This window comes from Lagopus muta, chromosome 19 (genome assembly GCF_023343835.1).
Source record: "Lagopus muta isolate bLagMut1 chromosome 19, bLagMut1 primary, whole genome shotgun sequence".
Classification (NCBI taxonomy): Eukaryota; Metazoa; Chordata; class Aves; order Galliformes; family Phasianidae; genus Lagopus; species Lagopus muta.
The window spans coordinates 6,899,807-6,924,094 of record NC_064451.1 but is presented as its reverse complement, the minus strand read 5'-3'; the positions used below and the strand labels follow the sequence as shown (position 1 = coordinate 6,924,094).

The window sequence follows — 24,288 nt, the reverse complement described above, 5'->3', positions numbered from 1 at the left end:
TGGGTTTTTGCCCTAGAAACTGGGAGCTGAAGTAGGACTTTGCATATCAGAGATGTCCCAGTTGGCAACGTGCTGGCATCCAAACAGCTGGTATGGTGAGGCAGCATTAATTCTCTTAAATTATCAAGGCAACAGCTGCACATTTTGCAAATTAACATGGAGCACACAGCCAGTGATCAGAGCCCATCTCTGCAGAGCAGAAACTCTGCATAGTTGATCTGGAACAATAAACAGTAATGAGGCTTGGGATCCAGAGCAGAGGGGGAAGACAGATCCCATCTGTTAAAAGGTTACAAAAAAAGAATTAACACAAGGATTTTTTTTTTTTGTTACTGTTACGTCTCTGGTTAGGCAGGAAATAAAGGCCCACTGCCTGTATCACCCACACACTGCAGTGGAACAGCTGATCTATTCAGCTCCTCAAGGATCTTGCTTAAAGAATCTACTTTCAAGCTCTTCCAGGAATGGAACGTAAATCTGAAGGCTGGCAAGCAAAAAAACCAAACAAATCCAGGCAGAACTAGCAAAAATAATCACTAAGAAGACAGAAGAAAATAAGGTTTTATGGTTGTAAAAAGACATCAGAGAATTCAATGAAAAGAAAGCAGAGGTAGCATTAAAATTGCCCAAGCAGAACAATTTATTGCATCTGTCATGAAGTGTAGAGGCAGGTATGTCCAGCCAGGCTCCAGGTTTGGAAAAAACCTCTTTTGTAGGATACTGGGACGTTGATGGGGATGATAGATTGGTACCAAAGTAGAGAACTGTAGAAAAGGTTAAAAACATTAAATAAAAAGAACTTTAAATATATATTTAAAGTCAATCTTGAGTGAATATTTGTTGCTGCTCTAAAGCACATCTTCCTGTTACGACTCATATCACAGTTTCAACAGCCTCTCTTGACACAGTTCCTGTGGGATGCAGATACATGTAGATTATTAGCACAGCTACTGTTATTATCTGAAGAAATATCTCTAGGCATCAAACCCATCACTAAGGGACAGGATTCAATTTCCCACAGAGAAGAAGTACTAGCAGCACTGCTAGATCTGTAAAAGCAGAATCATAGATGTGGTGGCTGGGGAGGGACCTCTGGATGTCATTTACTCCTCCCATGCAAAGCCAATTATCACCAGTACTTGACCAGGCCAACTGCTCTAGTTAACCAGGCCCACTGGTTAGCAAAGTCCTGAAAATACTCCATGATGGAGATTCCATCAGCTTTTTAGGTGACTCTCCCTAGTGCTGCACTACCCTGCTGGGCAAAGAGTCTTGCCCTCATACACTTCTCGAGCTGCTAGGACTCAGGATTCATCTTCTTACACATCTTTGCCTTCTTTTTCATCTTCCAGAATTTCAATAGGCTTCATTTTCAATGGGCATTTACACTGCAGGAGAGTAAACTTCACTGTTAAATCATCATCATAACTACCTGTGGTATAGAGAGGTTTCTAAGCCACTGAGAAACGAAATGATTGTCCTAAAAAGTCACAGCATATAAACAGAAGCAGGACCTTGAGACTTCAGTGTCCAAGTCACGAATTTCAGACAAGTGAGATGCATTAATGCCAATTAACGTAGAGAATGTACATTAGAACTATTTGTGAACTATTTGGTGGTTACATGCTTTTGCATAAACTTTCTAAGTATTAACGGAGATCCCAACGGAGCCAGCAAACTGTTCTTACTCAGTAGATGGGGAAACAGCTGTAAAAGGTTAAATGATGTGTGTGACATCAAGCAGTGAACAGGCAGCAGTGATTAACTGGAGCAGTCTTTCTCAGTGGAGTGGCCCTGATCCCTTTTATTTGGGTTCAGCAGCATGATATTCAGCCCAGAAACTGGTTTGGTGATCCTTAACGTTTTCATGAAATTCAATTTCAGCTTGGCTTCCTGTTGATTGCCAGAAGAATTGCTGTTTCCCACGGAACACCGTTGTCTTCATGGTGCTTACATCACGGATCTGCACGAGGAAAGACCAAACCATTATATCACAGCAGCCTACATCTCGAGTACCCATAAAACTGGGGTCTTGCCCATTGGTTACTCAGGGCAAAAGCTGTCCTATTCAAATGTTAGAGCAAAATATGGTAGAATTCAATATTGCTCACTCACACCTACATTTACACAACAGTCTGACCCTCCTGGGCTTTAAACTCGGCACCTGGATGGAAATCTCTAGTGAGCAGCTGGGTCCTCACCCATCTAAACCACCTCCTCTAGGTTTCCAACTCACCAGGATGTAATTAAAGTTTGTTTGGTTGCTCTGATGGCTCAGGTCAACATAGAGGCCTCGGATAGCTATGTGATGCTGAGGAGCCACATTGATGAAGGTCCGACACACCACCTCTTGTTTTTGACCAGGTGATTGAGTAGGATTCACTATTTCACCACGGGGACCAAACAGCTGCTTGTCACATTCTGATAGGGAGCAGAAGAGAAAATGATTCAGTGGAAGTGTCCAGTATCTCCAGGAAAAAGATGTTTAGATCAAATGCAGACGGAAAACACTCTCTAAGGATTTTCATCTGGGAAACTCCAAGCATCAGTAAACACCTGCAGGGAGCTTGGCTTTAAAACAGAAAGGTTGTCCATAAACAATATCCATTCCAACACTCCTTGAAGAGGAGCTTATTAGCTCTTAGAGATGGAGCAAGGCTTCAATAGACTTCCATAGACAGACATGACCTGTGGAACTCTGCCACGGGCCCCTTGAATCTAAAGCAATAGTGAAGCTTCCAGTGAAGTACCTTGGTAATATCTTTTGGTTGCATTTCTGCTGTTGTACTGAAGAACGACCCCATTTCCTGGCAGCAGAACACGCTGTTTCACAATCAATGTATTTGTTCTGGAATTTATCAGAGACAAAATCAGCTTCCTGCAGCCCATCCGCCACATCATTCGTCCGGAAAACAGCACAACCTCACCTGGAATGGATGAGCACAGGGGCTAGAAACACTTCTACTTTAAGTGAGACAGGTCTGAATGCCATTCAGCCTCCCATATTACATGGGTCAAATCAAATAATTTCTGTGTCTTGTCCCTATCTCATGAAACAGTTAACTAATCTATCTGTACTGACTCCAACAAGAGGGTATATATTGCAGAGTTTGTAACAGGCCAAAGTAGGAAGCTTCTTTAACCCCATAAGGTACTTGAATCCCATACCTACCAGCAGAACAAAGAAGAAACCATCATGCATGGAGAGGAAAGATATCATTTTAAGTGAATCTTATCTGGCAAAGACTTTGTGAAACTGAAAAAATGGTTTCAGAGATTATGCAGGCTCCATCCAAGATAGCAAGAACTACTCAGGGCACCAAAAGCATGCAGGAAAATGAGGTGCACATTTCCCAGCAATCCAAGCTAGTTCCCACTTAGCCCTGGGCAGCACCTGCACTGCAGTTGAGGGAGCTCTCCAGAACGTTGATTGTGATCTCCTCTCCTAGAGGACGTCCAATAGCAACAGTGCAGTCACTGCTCCCTGCACCCGTCATGTTGATGATCCCACTGGTATTAAGGAAGAGCTTTCCACAGATGCCTGTGCAACAGAGACAGATGAGAAACACATCCAGCTGTTAAAACACCGCACTCATTCTTCTCATGGCACTGTGAAGAGATGAGCACCAAGTATGTCCATCTTCTGAGTAAAGCACAGGAGGAGCCTGCTGCCCAAAGAGTCCCAAGTCAGGAGAGCCTTGGGAAGCCAACGGAAGGCTGTCATTGTTCCTGGCTTAGGCAGCATGGAGAGTTCATGGCATGCTGTCCCCTCGAAGCAGGAGCATTCCCTTCTGTGCTCCTGTCTCTGTATGCCCATAGGGTCACTGGAACCCCATCATAAGTAGTTAGCAGCCATCTGTACCTTTTGGTAGTTTTCTCCTCACCTTCACTGGTCTCCACCCGTTCCTGAGGGACAGCTGGCAGAGCAGATGAAGGAAGGATCAGGTCTTTGTATCTTGCCCCCTCAGCATTTGCAGTACTCATCAGATGCATGGCTGGTGTCACTGCCTGCAGTTCTGCTCCATGCAGCCTGGTGTCCATGCCCTGCTCAGGACAGGGCCCTGCAGAGCAGCCACGCAGCACAATGGCCTTGGGGAAGTGCCTGCAGAAGATGGGGCTCACGTGCTTGTGAGTTAGCCGGTTGAGGCAGAAATCGTGCCGCGTCTGAACACCATTTCCACATGAAGTTGAACACTGCAGAGTAAGAAATCCATAGGTCTTTATGCACACATTTCAGCTCGTATTCAGAAATAAATAACACTGGCTTGCTCAAGCACGATCCAGAGTTCTCATCTTTTGTTCACTGATGCTGTTCTACAACTTGACTTCTCAGTTCTTTAGTTTCATCGTCTGTAAGATGGAAATAATGAAGCTGGCCCACCTCCCAAGGGACCCTTTAAACTATAACTTTGAACCACAGGACTGCTCCCCCCCAAAAAATGTGATACCTCTGTCCATTCGCTGAAGCTCCATTCATAAGAACACATTCGGATGACACAGGGAATGGTGGTAAGGGGCTTCTCTGACTCAGGACATAAATGCTGCTCCAGCAAAATCTCTTTGCCTTGCTGAATCTGCACACAGGTGACCAGCTGAACAGATAAGCCAAGCCCACAGCTGGAGGAACAGGGGCCACCTGGGGTTACCTTCCATCTGACAAAGGACAAGGAGGAGAAAAATGAAGTTAAGGATGAAACCCTACCCTCTACTGTTTCTCACCATAGAGAATGTAATGCAACTCCCTCATCCTTCTCTCCTTTCTGCTTCTCAGCAGCTTTCTTCACCCATCCACCTCACACATTTTGCTGCCTAAGTACTTACAAGGCAGACTCTGGAACAAAATGAGGCATTCTGGATTAGGTTTGGTGTTGGGTCCAAAGGAAGGGCACTCGTATTTTACAGGGACCACACAGACTCCAAACTGAGTCTTACTGCATGTCCATCACAATTTCCCTCAGGGTGACATACACAGGCTTAGCAGCAAAAATAATCATATCTCCCTCCAAAATGCACACCACTCTGAATGGCCAGATCAGAAACCAACTTAGGGTTGGTTCATCCTGGGAGTGGCATCCTGTAGCAAGCAAAAAAAAAACCAACTCAGACAGCAGCAGCTTTCCAGTCCCCATTTTACAATCCTAAGCCATAGCCTAGATCACACCACACACATGTACAGACAATTGCTCGTGTGGCCCATATGACCATTTTGACCTTGGGGGGCATGGCTCCAAGTTACACAGCTCCTGCTCTTCTGGACGAGGCAAACCATCACACTGACTGTCTGCCACAATCTCTTCTTCCTTGTCTCTGGTTTCCCTTGCACAGTAGAGGACCTTCTGCATCACGCCTCCTCCACAGCTTACACTGCATGAGCCCATTTTGTAATGCCACCTGGGAACAACACAGCCACCAGTGAGTATCTCCAGCTCTCACCCATCTTCCCTGGAATTTGAATCCAATTCTATCAAAGTACACCTGGGATTCTGTTAATGCAAACATACACACTTGAGAGATACCAGTCACCTCACTGATGATGGTCTGCATCGCTGTAGTTCCTAAGAAAAGTGCAATCAATTTCCTTTAGTTCTCAGAGCAGCTATTCCAGATTCTTAGAGTGTTTCATATCAGCTACTTTATTGTAGCTGGCACATATGCCACCACATTTTGCAGTTACAGATTTGTTCCCACTTTCTCAGAGTAAAAAAGGACCAAGAAGTTTCCAGATTTGCTGTGGACTCCAACTCCAAAGACTTCGCTTAGTTCTTATTGAGAATTTACCAATCCAGAAAACCCTCTGAGTTTGATAAGAATGGATCACTGCTACTGTTCTTGGAGCTGTCTGGCCAGGGCAATCTCTGCTTTCAAAGCAGAGAAGAAGAAAATTATATCCCCAGAGTAGCTCAAGCCACATCACTGGGCATACACAGAAGGAAAAACCTCTCACTAGCTCACTGTCTCCTGGTAACTGCTTTACCTTGGTGGGCAGGGACTGAGATTGCAGTCTTCCAACCTGCTCTCCGGCTTTGCTACTGGATGACAGTTTTCTTCTTGGGTTTTTTCCTTGGTGTCAAAAGCCACACACGCATACTGTATCTGAGTCTGACCTAGAAAAAGGCAAAAAGAAAAAAACACCCTACTGCATGGCATACATGCAAGGTTTGAAAATAAGCACATAGTGACAAAGGTAGCGTCACTCATATCTTTGTCTGTGAGACAAGAGAACTGTCCTGGCACACTCATCCCACCCGTTTCCCCAGCTCTGGCAGACAGCAGTAGCACCCATTTCCCATTTGATGCCAAGCCTCCTTGTCTCTTCTTGAGATACAAAAAAAATTGTGATCACAGCTACGCATGCACATTGATCTGCAGGGAGGAAATGATCAGCTTCCTGGGGTTCTTAGGTTCTGAGCTCACACGTACACCCAGGTAACATTTTCTTGCAGCACTGAAGGATCTCACCTCCACCACAGGACACTGAACACTCTCCAGCCAGAGGGCTCCAGACATAAACACTCTGGTTTTCCAGTTGGATATGTCCAGGTGACTCTGCAGCCTGAAACAAATCCATGTCTTCCTCCTCAGAACAGAACAAAAAGAACCAGGCTGACATTGACACCTGTTTTCCCAGAGGTCCTGATCTAATGAAGGCGGGGGATACCTCCAGATCAAATCCACAATATATTCAGAGGCACATTTAAGCTCTATTTCTATTTCTGCAGACCATACAAGTTTAAGCACCAAGAATAGCTAAAGACACCCAACAGCCCAAAGCCAACCTAATTCACACTACTTGAGGCTGAATAGAGATACCTGAGACTGAAGAGAGATGCCTGAAGCAGTCTCTTCCCCTCTGTAAACTGGCAGTGGTTCTCCAGAATGGATTTGGATCTGTGATCTACTGCTGAGAAGCCCTCTTCCCTGTTGGCAATCTTCCCTCCCATATCAGAACCTCTCTGTTTGGCAGTGATGTATTTGTCAGTGCAACAAAGGTTGTTTGAGTTTCTGATTTTTTTTTTGGGGGGGGGGCTGAGGAGAAACAAAGAAGGAATGTAGTCCACAGCTGCCATAAACAAACCACTGCTAATAACTGTGGAATCTAGCAGCATAAATTAAGAGGGACAGAGCTCTCTAAAGTCACAAAATTAACCTTTAATTGGACAAATTTCCTTTGGGTAAACCACCCTCCCAGACTCCACTAATAACGTGGTTCCTTCTAACTGACACCCTCGTGTGGATCACAAGTGCAAAGGGTCACCTGAATGCCAAGCTAATAAACTCACTTTGTCCCATCCCAAAGGGCAGACATTAACCACACACGGCACAACAGAGAGTGGTTTTTCTTGTGCAGAACATAAGCTGTCATCCACAACAGTCTCTGATCCGTTATGGAACTGAACACAGGTCAAATTCTGCTGGGCAACACCGCTTCCACAGACAGCAGAACATTCATCTGTCTGCGATATCTTCCACCTAAATGGGAAGTAATTGTATCACCTTATTTCTCATCTGAATCATAGAGGTTTATTCCTCATGACATTTGTTGCAGAAAAGGGCTGAAGTATTCAGCTTCTCTATTTCAAGAGCCTACTCTGGATGTGACAGAGGATGGCTGCTGGAAATTCAAGTCCTTGCACAGTGAGAATTCAGCTTAGCTTCCAGGAGCACTGACCTGTATGGGCATGGTTCCACAGCACAGGGTTCATACCCTGGAAGGGGCTGTGGGAGTTCCAGACACAGCTGATTTTCTGTTATCTCATTCTTCATCTGATCAAAGCACACATGGTTCACCAGCCGCGTACCTTGGATGTGAAAGTAAAAGGAAGGGAATTTATAAGCAGTTTACCTCTATTCTAGGCAGATCCTGTAATTTCACTTTAACCAAATTATCGGCGTAAGAAAAAGAAATTGTATATTTGGGAAGCAGACTTCCTATACAACTCATATTTCTGATGTAACTTTTCCTCAAGAATCTTCCAGTGACTTTCCAAGACAACCATCTCAGAAGATGAGAAGTTGGATGGATAATCCACTATCAAAACTGAAAGATTGCTTACACTGGCCGTTTGCAAGAACAAGGTTATCAATCATAATTTGATCCAATTACTTCTAATGATCTTGATGTCTGATTGATGAAGGAAAGGTTGTTGAAAAGAAACCCTAGCAGTCAGCCATTGGACTTTCTGTAGAACTAATCGTGTCATACCATCACACTGCCTGTGTGTGATCATCAATATCCAAAACCAGACGAGGGACAGTCAGAGAGAAACTGCAGACTTTCAGTGCCTGCGGCATGCAAGTCACAGAATATTCATAATCTACTCCCATAAACAAGATTTTTAACAGTTCTAAACATAAAAATATGCCCAGTTTAAAATAAACTTGTCCCAGATTTGTGGAAAGACATTACAGTACAAAGCTTAATGGATAAACTGCAAAGAGCCTCCATTGCAGTGAATGAGCCACCCAGAAGGCATTCCTGCATCCCAAAGAACACGACTCTGGGAAGAAAATGTCAGGAACCAGACAGCAAGGTTATCTTCTCACTGCCCTCCTGGTTTTGAAATAATGTGAGAAACAATGGTGATAGGTGGACGGTTGGATGGATGATCTCAGAGGTCTTTTCCAACCTTGGTGATCCTACGATTCTAATGTTTATTGATGAGGAGGGCCTGAATTCAGCTTTCAGCTCCCAAGACACAATTTTCTCTTGGTTTCTCAATGTTTTCTGCTCCTTCAAGTCTCAGCTTTCTCATTTTCCTGTTTGTTACCACATTAGCTGGGAGGGCTTCACACATTACAGCATTTTGAGTTCTCTAAGTCAGCAATCACTTCACCTACAGAATCTGCAGGATAAACAGTCCAGGCATAATGAGTCTTAAAGAATGACTTCCTTAAGTGGTCATTAATGTATTTACTAAATTCTTGTCATGAATGTCTTGAGAAATTTGCCAGTGTCACCTGTAGAGTGTGGTAAGGAAGATGTCAAACTGTCTACCAGAGTGTTCTGTTACAATCTGCGTTATGATTTCTACAGGGAGACAGAAAGGATTAGCCATGACACAGGAATAGAATTCTAAGAAGGAAGCTGTATAATTAGTTCTGAGGTTTTAACTTGACACCAGATACCACTGTGGTCTCCAACGTTTGACGTTCAACCATCTCCAAATTACAGTCTTCAGTAACTTTGAAAAATCTGAGAGAATTATTCAGTTTTAAAACCAGAAGGTAGGCCAAAACCAACCTAAAAATGCTCTTCTGAATCAAACATTTTCAATACCATTTGGATGATTCAGCTCATTTGCCAATCTGCTAATTCAATTCAAATCCTGTACTAGTCTTTTCCTCAACTCGCTTTGGCACTGGCAGCTCCAGTTCACTGTCAGTAATTTGCTTTACATTTAATTTCAGCCATTGAATAACTTCTAAGTAAGTGTCTCACACTGATAAGTCACATTCATTTCTGAAGAACTGGGTGATTATCAGCCAGCCAAATTAAAAGCCTATCCAGACCTTCATTAGAAGTAAAGACTGCTGCCTCACCTCCTCCACAGGTCACTGAACACGGCCCCTGCTGAGGAATCCACCTGTAGGTCAGATTCTCTTTTGGCACAAAGTAGCTGAAGGTGATGTCTGGGTTGGTGGCATCGCCATATTCTTTTGCATACCTCCTATAAACCTGATGAAAGAAAAGGTGGTGGTCAGTACACAAATCAACTCACAATCCTTTCTCAGGAGAGACATGAGAGAAGAAAGTCCTTCATTCCTAACCAGTCCTGAGCCTCAATGCTACAACAACCAGTTCTTCCAAGGTACAGTAAGAGTGAAATCTGTGCACTAGGCAGTGAAAATATAAGATCAAGCCAAGCAACAGGTTTGACCTGGTATGCCTTTTCTCACACATAGCCATTCCCTAGAGCTGCAGAAAGCCTGCAGGAAGCACACCCTCAGCATTACCTGGGAAGATGACCATTGCTCTTACTGAACTCCAACTCCAGCAGTCTCGGGCACAAAGCCCACTGCATCTCTGTTGACTGCACTCAACAGAGCCACACAAACTCAGTATGGCCAGTTCTGACCAGTCCCTTTCCAACTCTGCTGTTTATTTACCTGTATTTCAATTTCTTCTTGTGTTGGCCCATCCACATGGATTTCCTCCAGGCTTGGCAGGTTGTCCTTGGTGAGAAACACTTTGTATTCAATCTGTCTGTCCTCCAGAACTGAGGGATAGGAGACATTCAACGAGATTTTTCCCTTTCCAGCAACCACGTATTCATCTTTTACCTTCACAGCTAGAAGAACAAAGGTTGCAGTGAGGTTAAGATTTGGTGCAGACAGAGTCCCTCAGTGCTGGCAGCCCCAGGTTGCTCATTTGCTAGAAACCAGTTTGATTTAAATCAGATATTCCAAAAGAAAGCATCCCACAAACAAACAAACTGCATAACCCAGAACTTCCCTCATGGATCCTGTCTGCTTGCTTTCACAAACTTGTTTGAGCTCTGCCTACCTCTCCTTTTCATTCAACTCACCCAAATGTGTGAAGAGTGGTCTCTGATTGATAACACGGACTAAGGTGGCATTATAAGGCAGGGACAAAAACGTAACGTACTCTGAAAAGGTGGAAAGAAAGAACATATGGTCATGATCCCCTCCTGTACCTGTTTGAAAAAGGCAGAGGATTACAGATCAATCCAGCTTTGCCTTATTAGCAAAATATTTCTTGGAGGACAAGCCTTGTAGGCAGCAACAGGACTCATTGCAGGCAGGGGTTATAAAGGCAATACTCATTAAATAAAGACACAACATCAAAGGCCACTTAAATTCATACTGATCTTAGCTCTACCAGCTTGAACACAATGGTAATGATGGAAAGAGCCAACAGCTGAATTTTCTGTTCTGTTCTCAGCTTTCTTTTGTTCTTCCTATGTTTATATGCTGATATGTCTGTGTGATACTAAAAGAGCCAAACCAGTTCTCTAATGGCTGTTTATGCTCTCAGGCAGCACCTGATAGAGCTCTCAGACCCCATAAACATGCAGGACTTCCAAATGGCTGCATTTCTTGTCCCTACCCAGAGAAGAACTGTGAAAAGAAGTCACCATGCCCCCACAACAGCTACACCCCTGTTACAGACCTCAGCTGCCTTCTGTTGGCTACCCAAACTCCATCACCATACACTCCATAAAATAAGAGCAAGCAAAACAGAAAAGGAGGTCACAAAGAAAGGTAAGAACCCCTAATATGCTCTGCATCTCCTACAAGTAGCACTAGGGCTGAGGACTACACACCTTTAGCTTTTCCTTCTGTGTAAGATCCACTCACTTCCATGCAGGTGGTATTATCACCCCCACAGACCTGGCAAGAGTCCATTGCCTTCTTGGAGTCCATTTGGCCATCACACCCGAATGCCTGAGCAAAAAGGAATGTCTCTTAAAACTGGCCTAATTCTGAGAAGAAAGCAAGCAAGTGAAAGCAACGTTACCTGAATTTCTCAAGCTTTCTTTTTCATCTGTAATTCTGAATTAAAGGCACAGTTACATTTTACACCTGGGTCTGCATTTGTACAGCAGCATACAAAACCAGGGATTGGAAAGTCTTAGCTGAGAGCACAAAAAAGTTTCATTAATTGTGTGACATCTTCTTTCCCATAAGAAGCAGCCCAGAAAGATTTCTCCTGTGACCTAAACCCCAAATCCACACCCAGCTCACATGCTTCAGCCTGGCCCTCAATCCCACAGAGCTCAGAGCAGAGATTTTATCCTCGTTCCCATGAACAAGAGAAATTCACACAGTGCTGCAGGAGGATCTCAGCAGGCTTAGCAGCAAAACACGTGCAACTGCCGAATTCATGCTAGAGGCTTTGGAAGCTGCCATAACACACATATTTATCACTATTGCCAATGAAGCAGCAGATATCAGAATAGATTATGCCTATGCCCTCTGCTGTTCATTAGCTGGAAATACATGACAAAGCTCTCAACACCAGGAGAATCTGGGCAGTGGGGGGGAAATTAACAAGTATACCTCAGGAATGTGAAGGAACAACACGCAGAACAACACGGTCAGCACTGAGGAGTTACTGAGATACACACAATGGGGGAATAATACTGTGAAATTAGTGAGGTACTTTATCTAGAGAGCATTGGATCCAGTGACAAAACGACGTCCAGTAATCTAATAACAAAATTCTCCTATTTTGGAAAGGACTCGGTGTAAGATCCTACTCAACTTTTAGCACAGAATACATCAGAGCTTCCCCTGGATTCTTCAGTCACTTACTCTGCAGCTTCCTGCTACACACAGATGGAAAGTCCCATCGTCAGAGTTATCAGGCTCACATCTGGTTCCATCTATGAAACTGTCCTCACGGCTTACCATGAATGCATCTTCAATTGCCTTGCACATGTGCTTGCACTGCGTGTCCCCTGCAGGAGGCAGGCATGAGGAGCAAGTAGTTACCCTCTCAGGAGGACGTACAACCATCAAACAGTAAGAAGAAGTTAAAAAGAATCTGTCAAAGAGAGTATCTAAGTTTCACCTGGGATCTAAAAGCATCATTGAAATGGCCTTTGGATTCAAAAAACACAGTAAGGCTCATGAATGTTTTACTCCACAAAGAAACCAGGGTTTCTCAGCCTTTTCTTACCTTTGGCAAAGCCAACAGCAGAAGTCCAGGTGTAAAAGGCTGGCACTCCTACAGTGAGATACAGTGGCTTTAAATCTGTTGCTGCACACTGTTCAGCCATAAAGTCAAGCTGGGTCATCGGACAGGCCTACATCCCAGAGAGAATTGTATAGACAGTGAAAAATTACCAAGCACAGAATCTTAAGCAGCATTTCACCCACTAGCTAGGGGCAGAAAGCAGTGGCTGATAAGTAAAACAGTAGAATGACTACAAATAAAGAGCACCACTTTAAAGGGAGGCTGCAGGATACGCAAAGAATTGCATTCAGATGATGCTCTTTGCTGCTTATTAAAAAAAAAAAAAAGGAAAATAGGACCAATGTAAAAACGTCCTTCCAAAGAAGATTAGCATTAAATGAGTCTCTATTTTCCCAGTGCCTGTCCTACTATAAAGGTGTAGAGAGAAATGCTTCCTTACATGTGAACAATGCGATTAATAAGTAATGCTGTTATCTTCAGGCACAGTGGAACAAATACATCAGACAGAGGGAAGCAGTATGCCAGATTTTAGTTCTCCTTCCCACAGCAACTGGCTGTAAAAAGTACAGTCCCAATCCACACAGCTTTCAAAGGGTCAAGCAGCATTAAGAGAACAGCTCAGAAGATGCAATCAGCTGCCAAACCTGAGTACTGCACATCTCTGCTTGAAGGCTGGCACCCTGGCACTCCTTCCCTCCAAAAGCAGGCCTGAAAATGACAGGAAAAGACTCTTCTACAGCAGCAGGCTCACACCAAGCAAAGCTCAGACTCCTTGGCTCTGAAAGAGCCAAAAGCCTTTGCAAGGTCCACACCTCTTACCTGGGGGTATTACAGAACCGCTGCCTTATCCGAACTCCACCTCCACAGCTGCGGGAGCAGGAGGACAAGGGGCTCCAGCTGGACCACTGCCCATGGACTACAGCCATGGGATTTAGTTCCTTCAGAGAGCTGCACTGTCCCTTGGAGCACCACTAAGACCAAGAATACACAAAATTGGCAGCAGCACCTCATGAACCCAGCAGCTCTGGCATCTACAAGCAAGACATAAATCTCCATCGTTAGGCAGGCCAGTCTGTCACAGAGATGAATGAGGCACTTTTTCACAAGAGTCCCATGCTTAATTGTAGTCTAACATGAGGTTGGAGTTACAAAAAAAAAAAAAAAGAAGCTGATATGTCGTTTCAAGTAGAAAGCAAAGCCTTAGAGAAGAGCTGTTATCAGACTATGGGACTGCAAAGCAACTCCAGAGATACAGACAGTGCAGAAACACCAAGATCAGCTGGTAGCAGCTTCATGGCCTTAGCTTCTTGGCCGAGAGAGAGCAAATCCACAGCACCCACATCCATTTTTGATTATTCAAGCATCAGCAGCCTCCTTACCTTATTGATGCCACACTCAGTACCATCCAAGAGAGGAACAAGAAGCCGGGTACAGCTGGATTTGTCTCCTGGTTGTACATGGCATGAGAGAGCTTTACATATATCCTGGTGTGACGAGAGAAACAAGGAGGTCAAGAGGTAACTCATCAACACTGCAGTCCCAAAAGCTGCTCAGTGCACGTCCCAGATGTTTGGTTCCCCCATAGTAATCCAAAAAGGCAAGCAGGTCCCTTAATTTCTCCTGCTATTAGTGAAAAGTTGTGTGCACATCAAATGACCAGCAATACCAGCTGTAATGCTAGAAGAGGATCAACTAAAGCAGTTAAAGTTTCACACAAATTAGTGCTTCCTCATTAACAAAACGTGTCCAGATGGCAGCTATGAGCCATGCTGCATTTCTCAGCCATGTAGACTTGCACAACTGCAGGGAAGCTGAAGAGATCCAGCAAACAATCACTTGCCAAGACAGAACCCAAAACTCACCTGAGTAGCACAGCCAGTACTAGCACTACCAGACCCAGTGTGGACAGAAGGTTCTGGGTACTGTGTAAAACTGAAAGGAGCCTTATGTAGACAAAAGCAACGATGGAGAGAAGAAAAGCATTTTAAAAGCCTTTTAAGGTTTGCTTTTTGCCAAAACAATCTGCAGCAGAAAAGCACCTTCAATCCCTTCATAATAACAACATCCTGGCCCTCTTCTCCTGAATGCTAACTCCAGAACATTTCCCAGCTGCCCCCAACAAGACACACAAACTTTCTACCTACAACATTGCTGTCAGCAAAGGTGCAGGCGGTTGCAACACTCCCAAAGGCTATTTTACATTGCTCATCTGCTCCATAGTACAAGCCAGGCTTCCATCCAGGGATGCTGCCTTCCATGTCCGGCAGGTCATTTAAGCAGTTTGTTTGGCCTGTGCTGATACAGACATAAAAAATATCACTTTCCCAGCTGTGCATAGTAAGGACAATGACATGTTTGCAAACTTCTGCTGAGTTTCATTCTGGGAGTTGGCTGTTGCTTTCCCAGACAACACATGCTTACTGTGGGCTGTGATAGATTTAGCTGCAGCAGCTGCCTGGAGATGCTCACAGTTCTCCATTGCTGAAGTTAAAACAAAAATCCATGCTTGTTCTACCAGACAGCTCACAGTCCACAACATTTAAACCCAGATTTTCTGACATTTTAAATAACATTTCTAAGCTGAAAAAGTGTCTGAGGAGTTCAAGACAGCCCAGGTCTGTTAGTCACTAACCAAAGTAATTTCCAGCTACTTGAATAAAAGACTGGGTTTAACCTCAGCGACAGCCTCAAGTGATAAGAAACAAGCAAACAAGTGCACCACAGTTCCTCATTTTCCAAGAAAGTTTTGTTCTATTCCTTGTACTTCCCTGTTCCTTCCTAAGCTGGCAGCACAGGGAGGTGCTCCCACACATGCACACCAAACTCGACCATTCCCTTACCTGACAAAGGCCAGGAATTCTTCTCGGCTACACTGTGACCAGACGAGGTCAATGCTGTTATGGCTGCCTGCTGAACCCATGATGTAACCACTGCTGCTGCACTGATTCCCCTCGCCATCATGGGGGATGCCAAGACTGGAACAGAAAAAACACTGTGCTCTGAGAAGGAACCCAGAGGTTTTGTGTTCCTGCAAGCACCTCTGTTATCTCTAACTATCTAAGCAAGGGCCAAGCTCCCTCTTCAGAGCCTTTCCTACTACAGTTGTCATAAAAGCTTATAATTGTCCCAGAACTTGCAGAAATGCAAGGAAATCTTTACAAGAGTTTTAAATAATCTATAGGAAAGCCAACGTTGTGACAAGAGATCTTTTTCTTTCTCCTGAATCCTTTAAAACAGGGAGTGTTCTCCCCTGAATAAAACACACTGTGCCACTCTGGGGCTTTCCTACTGACCTGTGCCCAATCTCATGGGCTATGGTGACTCCCAAGTCAAAGCCAGTGTCCTGGGTAATGACGCAGCTCCAGGAGGAGGAGCAGACCCCACCTAACTGAGTCACTCCACGTAGCTCCTTGTTCCCATCAGGTAACTCCAGGTCAAACCTAAAGTAAGGGAGACATCCAGAAGAAAAAGCAAATAACCACTGCAACCAATAAAGTCAGGACTAGATCTATAAAAGGACTTATTTGCACCTTCCTGACCTAACTTTGCTAGCTAGCATTTTTCCTGCAAATACAGAACTCTCTGGGGCAGGATGGTAGGAGTAGAGTCCCATGAATGCCAGTCTACACTAAGGACTGGAGAATCAGCTCCAAACAGAAGAATCAACCCATTTTCAAAGGCTCTGTGCAGATCAGTGTCACTGTGTTGGTGACTGGACAGCAGTGGCCTGACTTCCAGCCTCTGACAGAATAGGGGAATTACAGTACCTGGTCACATACAGGACAATGTCAGCATGCTGGGGATCAGAGTCATTCTGGGGGTTGACCTTCTTGCTCCACTCACAAACACTGATCAGCGAGGAGGTGATGTTTGTTGTGATGTTCACATTCACCTACAGTTAAAGCACACATTTGCACACTGCATACAGGTTTTAACAACCCACCCCACACAACACTCGGGCAGAATCCTCCCTGCTTACCTCTGGCTCCCTCAAAACAAGCATTTGCATCAAATGAACCCTGAAATGAGCACCCAGTGAGGCGTCTCGCAGCAGTTCTGCCCCCTGTCAAGTGATGGAAAGGATTCCATAAAGTGACTCTCAATACCTGTTCCCATTTAGAGGGGTGTACTCACTACAAAGGTAACACCTCTGGTAATTATAATGACAAACACAAAACCAGGAAGTGACATATATAAACTTTTGCCTGATATTACGCATGGAATTAGATCAGTAATGGAATGAAGATCTTCTAACATTCACTTTTATTCATGCAGCTCCTTCTACAAGGGTAAGCTTGCTCCCAAAGAGACACGGAGGAATTCCCTACAAGTAAGCAATGCCCTCTAATAGGAGTAGAGAACCACAAACACCTCAGAAAGAACAGTCACAGAACTGAATCTGTTAGCAACAGTGGGAGATCTCACACTGGAACAGCAATCCAAACAGAAAGCTACACTCACAATGTTCAGGTTGGCAAGAATATATCGCTCCGTGTCCTCTTGGTGGTACATGTAAACATCAGGACCTGCTACAACCATCAGCTCCAGATGTTTGACAGTTCCATCAGCCCTCTTTTGTAGGCGAGGAGCAAAGTGCCCTGCTGAGCAACAAGGAGGGACGCAGAGTTTAAAATGCCAGGCAGTACAGAAGATTCTAGAAGTCCATTCTCTTTTCCTGAAAGACTAAAATAGTTCTGCCACCATTTCTGTGGTTACTTGCCTAAGTTTCCCACTTTGGATGGTTTCTTTCACCTGTCTTCATGCTTGATAACAAGTTTTTATTATCAAAATAACACCTAATTGAAAACGTGCACTATTTACAACTCCATAAGGTAACATACATCGAGTAAAATCACATACTTGCAGATGCAAACCTTCCTCTCTTTCTCCTCATTCAAACAACCTCACTACCAGAAGCCAGTTTGTCAAAGCAGAACCACCAGAGCTCCCTCTGCATACACCTTACCTCTTGCTGTTTTTGCCCCTGTTCCAGCACTTCTGAAGAGAATGTGGGGACTGGAGAAGCCAAGATCCTTCAGCAGAGCAGTATCTTTGCTTTTGACAGGCCTGATATGAATCTTTTCTTCATCTGTAACAATGACTCCTTGCTAGAGGAGATGAAATTCCACCTCTGAGTTATTGCAGACATTTGCTACAACGGAGAATCGCGTGCCATATCCTTCCTGTTTCTTCTTTGCTCAGACTTACTAAATGGATGGTTCACATATGTTTGGGGTTTCAAACTGCAAGCCTGCAAAGGCTGTAAATGCTTGCAGAAAAGCTGATAAGCTCAGTGCATACTCACCAGCTGCCCTTCACAGTAAGTGACTCTACACTCAGCCCCAGGAGGTGCCAATAGATTTCCACCTGCAAAGCAGTTGCCTGAGAATCGCTTTATTAAGCTAAAGGAAGAGTTCACCACTTGATTGATCACAAAGGAAGAGGAAAGAAGGGTATGGTCCTCTAGAAATTCGAAGGCATACACTTCTCCCCAAGCCTTAATGGAGCAGCGTTGGATCCGACATATCAGCCCAATCTGCTCTTCTTTACAAGCGCAATTCGGCTGAGCAACAACAAACTCAGGTACTGAAACACATGAAACAAACAAACAAAAAGAACAAGGGAAAGAGTTATGAAAAATAACGATACACGCAAAAGAAATGTAATGATCTGTCTTCTCAGGAAAAATTATTCTCTGAATGACAGCTATGGCCTTTTGAGGTCATTCTGTCAATAGGCAAAGAACTTCTGTCTCTTCGTCTGTTCCAAAGTGAGGTACTCAGACTGGGAACAGAAAACAGCTCTGGGACTGGATCCTGGATGATCTGTGCTTCTCTCCCTCAGTGAGAACAGTTCATTTGGCAAAGGCTGAGAAAGATTTGCTTCCTCAGACGTTAAATATTACTGAGTGAGAATTACCACAAACTGAACAGAGACGCTGGGAACAGCAGTAGGTAAACTCACAAATTGACAGCATCCTTGCTTTAAGAATGTGACAGTTCAAAATGTACCTTTATGCTGAACTATCCAGAACGATCCAGACCTAGAATGCTCCACCTGTGCATTTCAAAATATTAACAAGTGTATTTAAAGCTTTCTTAGTCCATACCTTCCCATTCGGATGACTTAGATCTGTTCATCTTGTAGGAAAGTACCAGTACAGAAAATAAGGACTACGGCTGAAAAAGATTTGTCATAGCTCCTTAAGCAGATTTTAAATGCTGGCCCAGTTCTTCAATCGCTTACACACTGAGACTGGATTACCTCACTGAGCAATGAGACTCAGAAATGCTAAACGCATGTCAGAGCAGGGTTAGTTTAAAAGCGTTCTTAGTGTTATCAAATGTACAGGATTAGGAATAAACTGACAAATGTGTTCCAAAACCAAGAAGGAAAGAGCTCTGCATACCATCAGACGCTGAGCTGGTTCCAAAATAAGAGAAAATATCATCTGCATCCAAAGCTCTGAGAAATCTCTGCAAAAGAAGGATAGCTTTATGTTTTTTAAGCAAAACAAATGGACACAAGGTTATTATTTAACCGAAACGAGCCTGGAAGGAACGTCAGCAAACAATTTAACAAGCATCGATGCCAAGGTCTAATGGTTTTATTTTGCACTAAGCGTATGCTGCACTACGGCCACCCAGAGGAAATAGCTTTATCTTCTTGATTAGTGAGGTCTGATACATCTTGGCTTAGAACACGTCGTGTTTTCTCTTCTTTTTCCTAGAAATAAAAAAAGGCTTCCTGGAAACAGAGCTTTTTGGAGGTCAGGCTTACCTCTCGGAGGATGGAGGGCCAGCAAAGCCCCAGAGGGAGCATTATGAGCGCTCGGATGGTCAGACTGATGATCATGCTGGAGGGATTGCAAGCAGCACCGCAGAGCAATCTCTGGCCCAAGGGTGATTAAAATGTTCGGTCTGAGGCATCACGTGGAACGGAAGCAAAGAATGCCGAGTTTAAATAAACAGGAGAGATGATCGACTGCAGAGGGGGACAGTCGAGGGGGAATTGAACTGCTGCGGGAGGATTTACAGGAACAGCTGGAGGGGGAGAGCTTTTGCACAACATTTGCAACTTCATTACAGCCAAAGAGCGCAGCAACGAGAGCAGCTTCGGGCCAGCTACAGCAGCCAAATAAACAACCAGCGATTTGCGCGGGGAAAGGGCTCTGACTTGTCGAACCGTGCGCTCCTGCTCGCCAAACCTCAGCCCACCCGGAGCCCCTCGGGCGGGCTGTGACTCAGGGCGACGTCCCGCAGGCCGCGCACCCCGCAGCGGAGCTCCGGCCCGCACAGACCCGCACGTGAAAGCTCCTGGCGCCCGCCCCGCCCGCCTCAGGGTTCGCCCCGCGGTTGGCCACCAGGGGGCGCCCGCGCAGCCCCGGCCCAGCAGCGGAACGCAAAGAGCGGGGCGCCGTTCCCCGCCGGGCGCTGCACCGCTCCCCTCGCATTACCGCCCCCTCGCCGCGGTCCCGCATGGCGAAGGCGGACCCCGAGGCGGCGGCCGGCGGGAAAGGCCGGAGGAGGAGAGCCCGGCGAGGCCCCGGGCAGCACGCGGGGACGGCCGCGCAGAAAGGCCCGAAGGCGGCGGCCGTGGCGGCGCTGCCCCGCAGCCCGCAGGAGTTCTCCTCCAACTGGAAGGCGCTGCAGGAGGTGAGGGCGAGCCGGGCCGGCTGCCGTGCTCTTCATTATCGCAGCTCCACGCTGGGTGTCATCGTTTAAAAAGATTCTTTGTGCCTAATAATGACCCACGGGGATGGGGCTTTGCAGCCAGCCAGAGCCCTGCTCTGCTTCAGTCCTCGCAGCACTGATGGCGGGGGAGAATTGAAGGGAGGCGATCAATCTCTCTCTCTCTCTCTCTCTCTCTTCTGTTTCCCTCTTTTTTTGGCCCTTTTAGATACTGAAGCAGAAGGCAAGCAGCTCGAACGAGCCCCTCCCTTCATCTCAGACTTACTCCAAGAAGCAGCATCCACTCAAAGAGGGAAACAGCCAACAGGATCCAGGCACCAGGGATGAAAACACATTGAAACCCAAATCCACAAATAAAAAGGACAGGGGTCCTGCTGCACACAGCCCTCCTTCAGCCAAGGAGAAATCTAAGAAGGCTGCAACTGACAAGAATTCCAAACCTAAGCATACAGATAAGAGGGCCAAGAGTTCTGATGGCAGCACTCCTGTGGCTGAGCCCAAACCCAGCAGAGCTGAAAAGAACAAGAATTTAAACGGCACCAAAAGCGATGGGAAGGGCTGCAAAGAGAAAAGGAAAAATGGCAACGTTGAAAAGGAGAAGAGCGACGTGAAACATAAGAAGAGGAAAGCTGAAGATACAGCACAGCAGCCCAAAGAGTGAGTACTTCGAGCATCAGTACATGCATACAAAAATTTGCTTTAGGAGGTGTACAGAGAAGTATGCTCCTAATAGCTGTGCTCTTCCAGGCTTTCTTTTGGGCAGCAGCAGATGCATGCTATCTCTCCTCCCATACAGCAATAAATCTGCACAGATGACAGCATAGACTACTTTTCAGAGAGCTGATTTCTTGATTCTAAAAGATAAATCTGCTTTTTGTACACTGTAGAGATGCACAGTCACTTTAAGACTACTTAATGAAATTAAATTTATACTTACCAGGGCTGACATCTGGTTTGATGATGTTGATCCAAAAGATATCGAAGCAGCAATAGGACCCGAAGCAGCAGAAGTTGCTAGAAGGAAACTGGGACTTGAACCAGGCCAGTCCAAACGGTCTGTGGAGCAGGTGCTGGTTAAAGAGAAGTCTTCTGGAGGGTGAGTGGTGTTCCAGCAGGAAGCACAGGCATCAAGATTACCTTCTAATGACTGCAGACAAAGTTTGAGCTGGTGTCTGAGTCTGCTGCCAGTCAAACTGCTGAGTTTTTCCTGTTTGTATCAGTGTGTGAACCTCGCAGCTTTGCTGTGCGGTCCCCGTTAAGAGATGCATCACTGAGTTGTCCTTTCTTTCAGTCTTACAAGAGCTGTAGCTATGGACTGTGAGATGGTGGGAGTGGGACCCAACGGCGAAGACAGCATCGTGGCTCGTGTGTCCATCGTGAACCGGTTTGGAAAGTGCATTTATGACAAGTATGTCAAGCCCACGGAGGAGGTGACAGATTACAGAACAGCCGTTAGCGGCATCCGGCCTGAGCATCTAAAGACAGGTTTGTACATTGATGGTGCAGGACAGGTTGGTGTAAGCACAGTCCCAAAAGATAGAGCTGTCTTCACCAAAAAGATGCTGTATTTTAACTGTAGGTTGCTCAAATGTTTGATGTGTCTAATGCAAAGTGTTTCATTGCCTGGTGTCTTTAGGTGAAGATTTTAAAACGGTTCAGAAGGAGGTCGCTGATATCTTGAATGGAAGGATTTTAGTCGGGCACGCATTACACAATGACCTGAAGGTAACAAAGCTCCAAACGCTGAAAATTAATGAATTTATCTTCCTGGATCAGTCACATAATACACCTGAACTCCTAGAAACTGCTGCTTTTTTAACTGTTAGCTCGGTTTCTTGTCCTCTCATGCAGTACCAAGTGTATCCCTGTTCATGGCACCAAGTTCTTCAGCTTCCACACTGATCTTAATAGCACTGATTTGGATACCGAAGAGCAGCAAGCTGTACATTCACCTGTGTACATTTTTACGTAGCAGCACCCTTTACAGTGGAAATATGATTTCTTTCAGGTCCTATTTCTTGACCATCCTAAGAAGAAAATACGCGACACGCAGAAATACAAACCTTTCAGACAGAGAGTCAAGGTAAGAAAGTGATGGAAAGGAACCCCTTGATTAACTGACACCAGAGCTGCTGACTCCAGCTTTTAGCTTGCTCATTCCTACGCTCGCCTCACTTGTCCTCATTTCTTCTTTCCAACCTGAAACAGGGGTCTCTACTTTTTGCTGGTTGGAAATACAGATCTGACTGAATGCTTGGTTAGTATTTAAAGCATGGCAATGTTACTTAGTTGCAAATATTACCTGCAGTGCCTCTGCACAACATTCAACAGTCCTCCCACTCCTTAGCATGCACGCAACCTTTGTAATGCTGTTCTGGAATAGCAAAATAAGATTATACAGTTCTAGTAAGTTATAGTTATGGTAAGGATATGTAATACTCTTAGCAGTGTCATTTGCATATGGATATTAAGAAATAGATGGTTTCAAGTTTCTACTTAGACTCCAGAAATAAAGATATAGGACCTTATTTTATATTTCATAACTATAGACTGTTTGTTTTCCACAGTAAAACACCTCAAACATAAACCTGTGTTATGGTCCTACATAGAGAATCCTCTAAGCAGTGCATACAGGTGTGCATAAGCCTCATAATTCATTAATTCTCCTTGCCAGTTCACCAAGGGAGGCTGTATAGACACGTAGATAATTCAAGCAGTGTGAGAAAGCACGATTCAATCTTTGTATTTGTAGAGTTCACGGCCATCGTTGAAGCTGCTCTGCAATAGACTTCTAGACGTCCAAGTGCAGACATCAGAGCACTGCTCGGTACGTATCTCATCAGTGCAGCCTTTTAGGGCAGATAAACAACAGGGTGCACATTGGTTCTGGGATCAGAGTTCAGTCCAGAGTCTTGTGCCTTCATTCTCACCTCGCAATCAAAGTCAGCAAGCTCTGCTTGGATACAGTCACATAAAAAGATTGCCATCTAAGCTTTCTTAGTGGCACATGCTTCATCTGTATTTTTAAATACTGATTCTTACTTTAATTCTTGTTATTTTAAGATCCCCAGGGAGAAAAGTAATGTCAAAGTTCCAGTTGCTTACATTAAAAGCAGCATACTGCACTGTTGTGCCGTGATGAATAGGGTAGAAATAAATGCATCAGGAGTGAGAGCCTACTCTCAGCAGTTCTATCCTCTTATCTACTGAAACACTGAAGCTAACAGGTAAAGAAGTTGGAAAAAAACAAATTGTGAAGGTATCTCCATGATCCTGTAATCAAGACTATTTTTTCATAATGATTTTCCAAGTCACAATCAGAGAGAACACTGCATGGCACTGTAGTGGGCAACTTACATGCTTACCTTCCTGCACTGGTCACTCAAGATCTGAACCTAGATGGAGATTACAAAATGTTACTTGAAAGGATGCATTCAAATGAAAGATTTCACTGTTCATTAATAATAACATTTTAAAATCATGTCAAGCCATGTTTTAAGCCTCCTGTTCTGTTTTCTTTTAGATTCAGGATGCACAAGCAGCTATGAGACTGTACACCTTAGAGAAAAAGAAATGGGAAGCTGCTCTTAAGAACAAAGCTAAAGACAAACCATGAACCTTGCATAATTGCACACTGTGTTCTTTAGCTGCATTTGCTGCTTCACTGTCAGATCCCAGGCTACTCAGAACTAACAGCAGCAATTTGATAAAATACAAACAAAAGCCCAGCAGAGTACATGAGTGTTGCCATACAAGAATACTGCCCCTTTCTGGATAGGGCATGCACCTAATTAAACAATACTGCCAAATACCTGCATTTATGAAGTAGTTCATCAGAAATTGCAAGGAAATAAATACTAAATGAGCAATAAAGACAGAGAGTTTTTAAATTATGATGGGTACGAGAAGAAACTGATATTGCTTTACTATTACTCT

The 24,288-nt window shown here is 44.6% G+C and overlaps 2 protein-coding genes across 8 annotated transcripts; one reads left to right on the top strand and one right to left on the bottom strand.

The window, feature by feature from the left end:
- Positions 1-544: 544 nt before the first annotated feature.
- On the bottom strand, positions 545-19,974 carry ADAMTS13 (ADAM metallopeptidase with thrombospondin type 1 motif 13). 6 transcript variants are annotated; one of them, XM_048965878.1, is made up of 30 exons: positions 19,442-19,973; positions 19,071-19,137; positions 17,967-18,247; positions 17,628-17,769; positions 17,123-17,262; positions 16,641-16,724; positions 16,429-16,553; positions 15,955-16,101; positions 15,502-15,636; positions 14,806-14,956; positions 14,041-14,145; positions 13,481-13,632; positions 13,306-13,369; positions 12,644-12,770; positions 12,277-12,422; positions 11,286-11,406; positions 10,527-10,607; positions 10,108-10,289; positions 9,541-9,676; positions 7,670-7,799; positions 7,281-7,470; positions 6,460-6,577; positions 5,975-6,104; positions 5,212-5,391; positions 4,449-4,653; positions 3,885-4,194; positions 3,395-3,541; positions 2,751-2,927; positions 2,237-2,421; positions 545-1,963 (listed from the first exon to the last, which is right to left on the bottom strand). In XM_048965878.1, the coding sequence occupies exons 1-30, from the start codon at positions 19,514-19,516 to the stop codon at positions 1,805-1,807; spliced, it is 4,392 nt and encodes a 1,463-aa protein (XP_048821835.1). In that variant the 5' UTR covers positions 19,517-19,973; the 3' UTR covers positions 545-1,804. The 6 variants fall into 6 exon arrangements, 5 of the variants coding, with proteins under 5 accessions (XP_048821835.1, XP_048821838.1, XP_048821839.1 ...); XM_048965881.1 differs by having other exon boundaries at positions 6,460-6,574; XM_048965882.1 differs by having other exon boundaries at positions 6,460-6,553.
- Positions 19,975-20,090: 116 nt separating this feature from the next.
- REXO4 (REX4 homolog, 3'-5' exonuclease) lies at positions 20,091-24,169 on the top strand. 2 transcript variants are annotated; one of them, XM_048965912.1, is made up of 9 exons: positions 20,091-20,316; positions 20,561-21,009; positions 21,293-21,448; positions 21,644-21,837; positions 21,989-22,077; positions 22,361-22,435; positions 23,105-23,179; positions 23,416-23,579; positions 23,876-23,985. In XM_048965912.1, exons 1-8 carry the CDS (start codon positions 20,140-20,142, stop codon positions 23,560-23,562), a joined length of 1,362 nt encoding a protein of 453 aa, XP_048821869.1. In that variant the 5' UTR covers positions 20,091-20,139; the 3' UTR covers positions 23,563-23,579; positions 23,876-23,985. The 2 variants fall into 2 exon arrangements, with proteins under 2 accessions (XP_048821869.1, XP_048821870.1); XM_048965913.1 differs by lacking the exon at positions 23,416-23,579 and having other exon boundaries at positions 23,876-24,169.
- The last annotated feature ends 119 nt before the right edge of the window (positions 24,170-24,288 follow it).

Excerpts from the sequence above, each read along its gene's own strand:
- ADAMTS13 (XM_048965878.1), bottom strand. The coding sequence starts at position 19,516 with ATGATCATCAGTCTGACCATCCGAGCGCTCATAATGCTCCCTCTGGGG. Across the intron at positions 18,248-19,070 it reads AACCAGCTCAGCGTCTGATG|TACCTGAGTTTGTTGTTGCT; the intron begins GTATGCAGAGCT and ends CATGTGTTTCAG. Across the intron at positions 14,146-14,805 it reads CCTTTGCTGACAGCAATGTT|GATATATGTAAAGCTCTCTC; the intron begins GTAGGTAGAAAG and ends TCGTCACACCAG.
- REXO4 (XM_048965912.1), top strand. The coding sequence starts at position 20,140 with ATGGCGAAGGCGGACCCCGAGGCGGCGGCCGGCGGGAAAGGCCGGAGG. Across the intron at positions 20,317-20,560 it reads ACTGGAAGGCGCTGCAGGAG|ATACTGAAGCAGAAGGCAAG; the intron begins GTGAGGGCGAGC and ends TGGCCCTTTTAG. Across the intron at positions 23,180-23,415 it reads AGACATCAGAGCACTGCTCG|ATCCCCAGGGAGAAAAGTAA; the intron begins GTACGTATCTCA and ends TGTTATTTTAAG.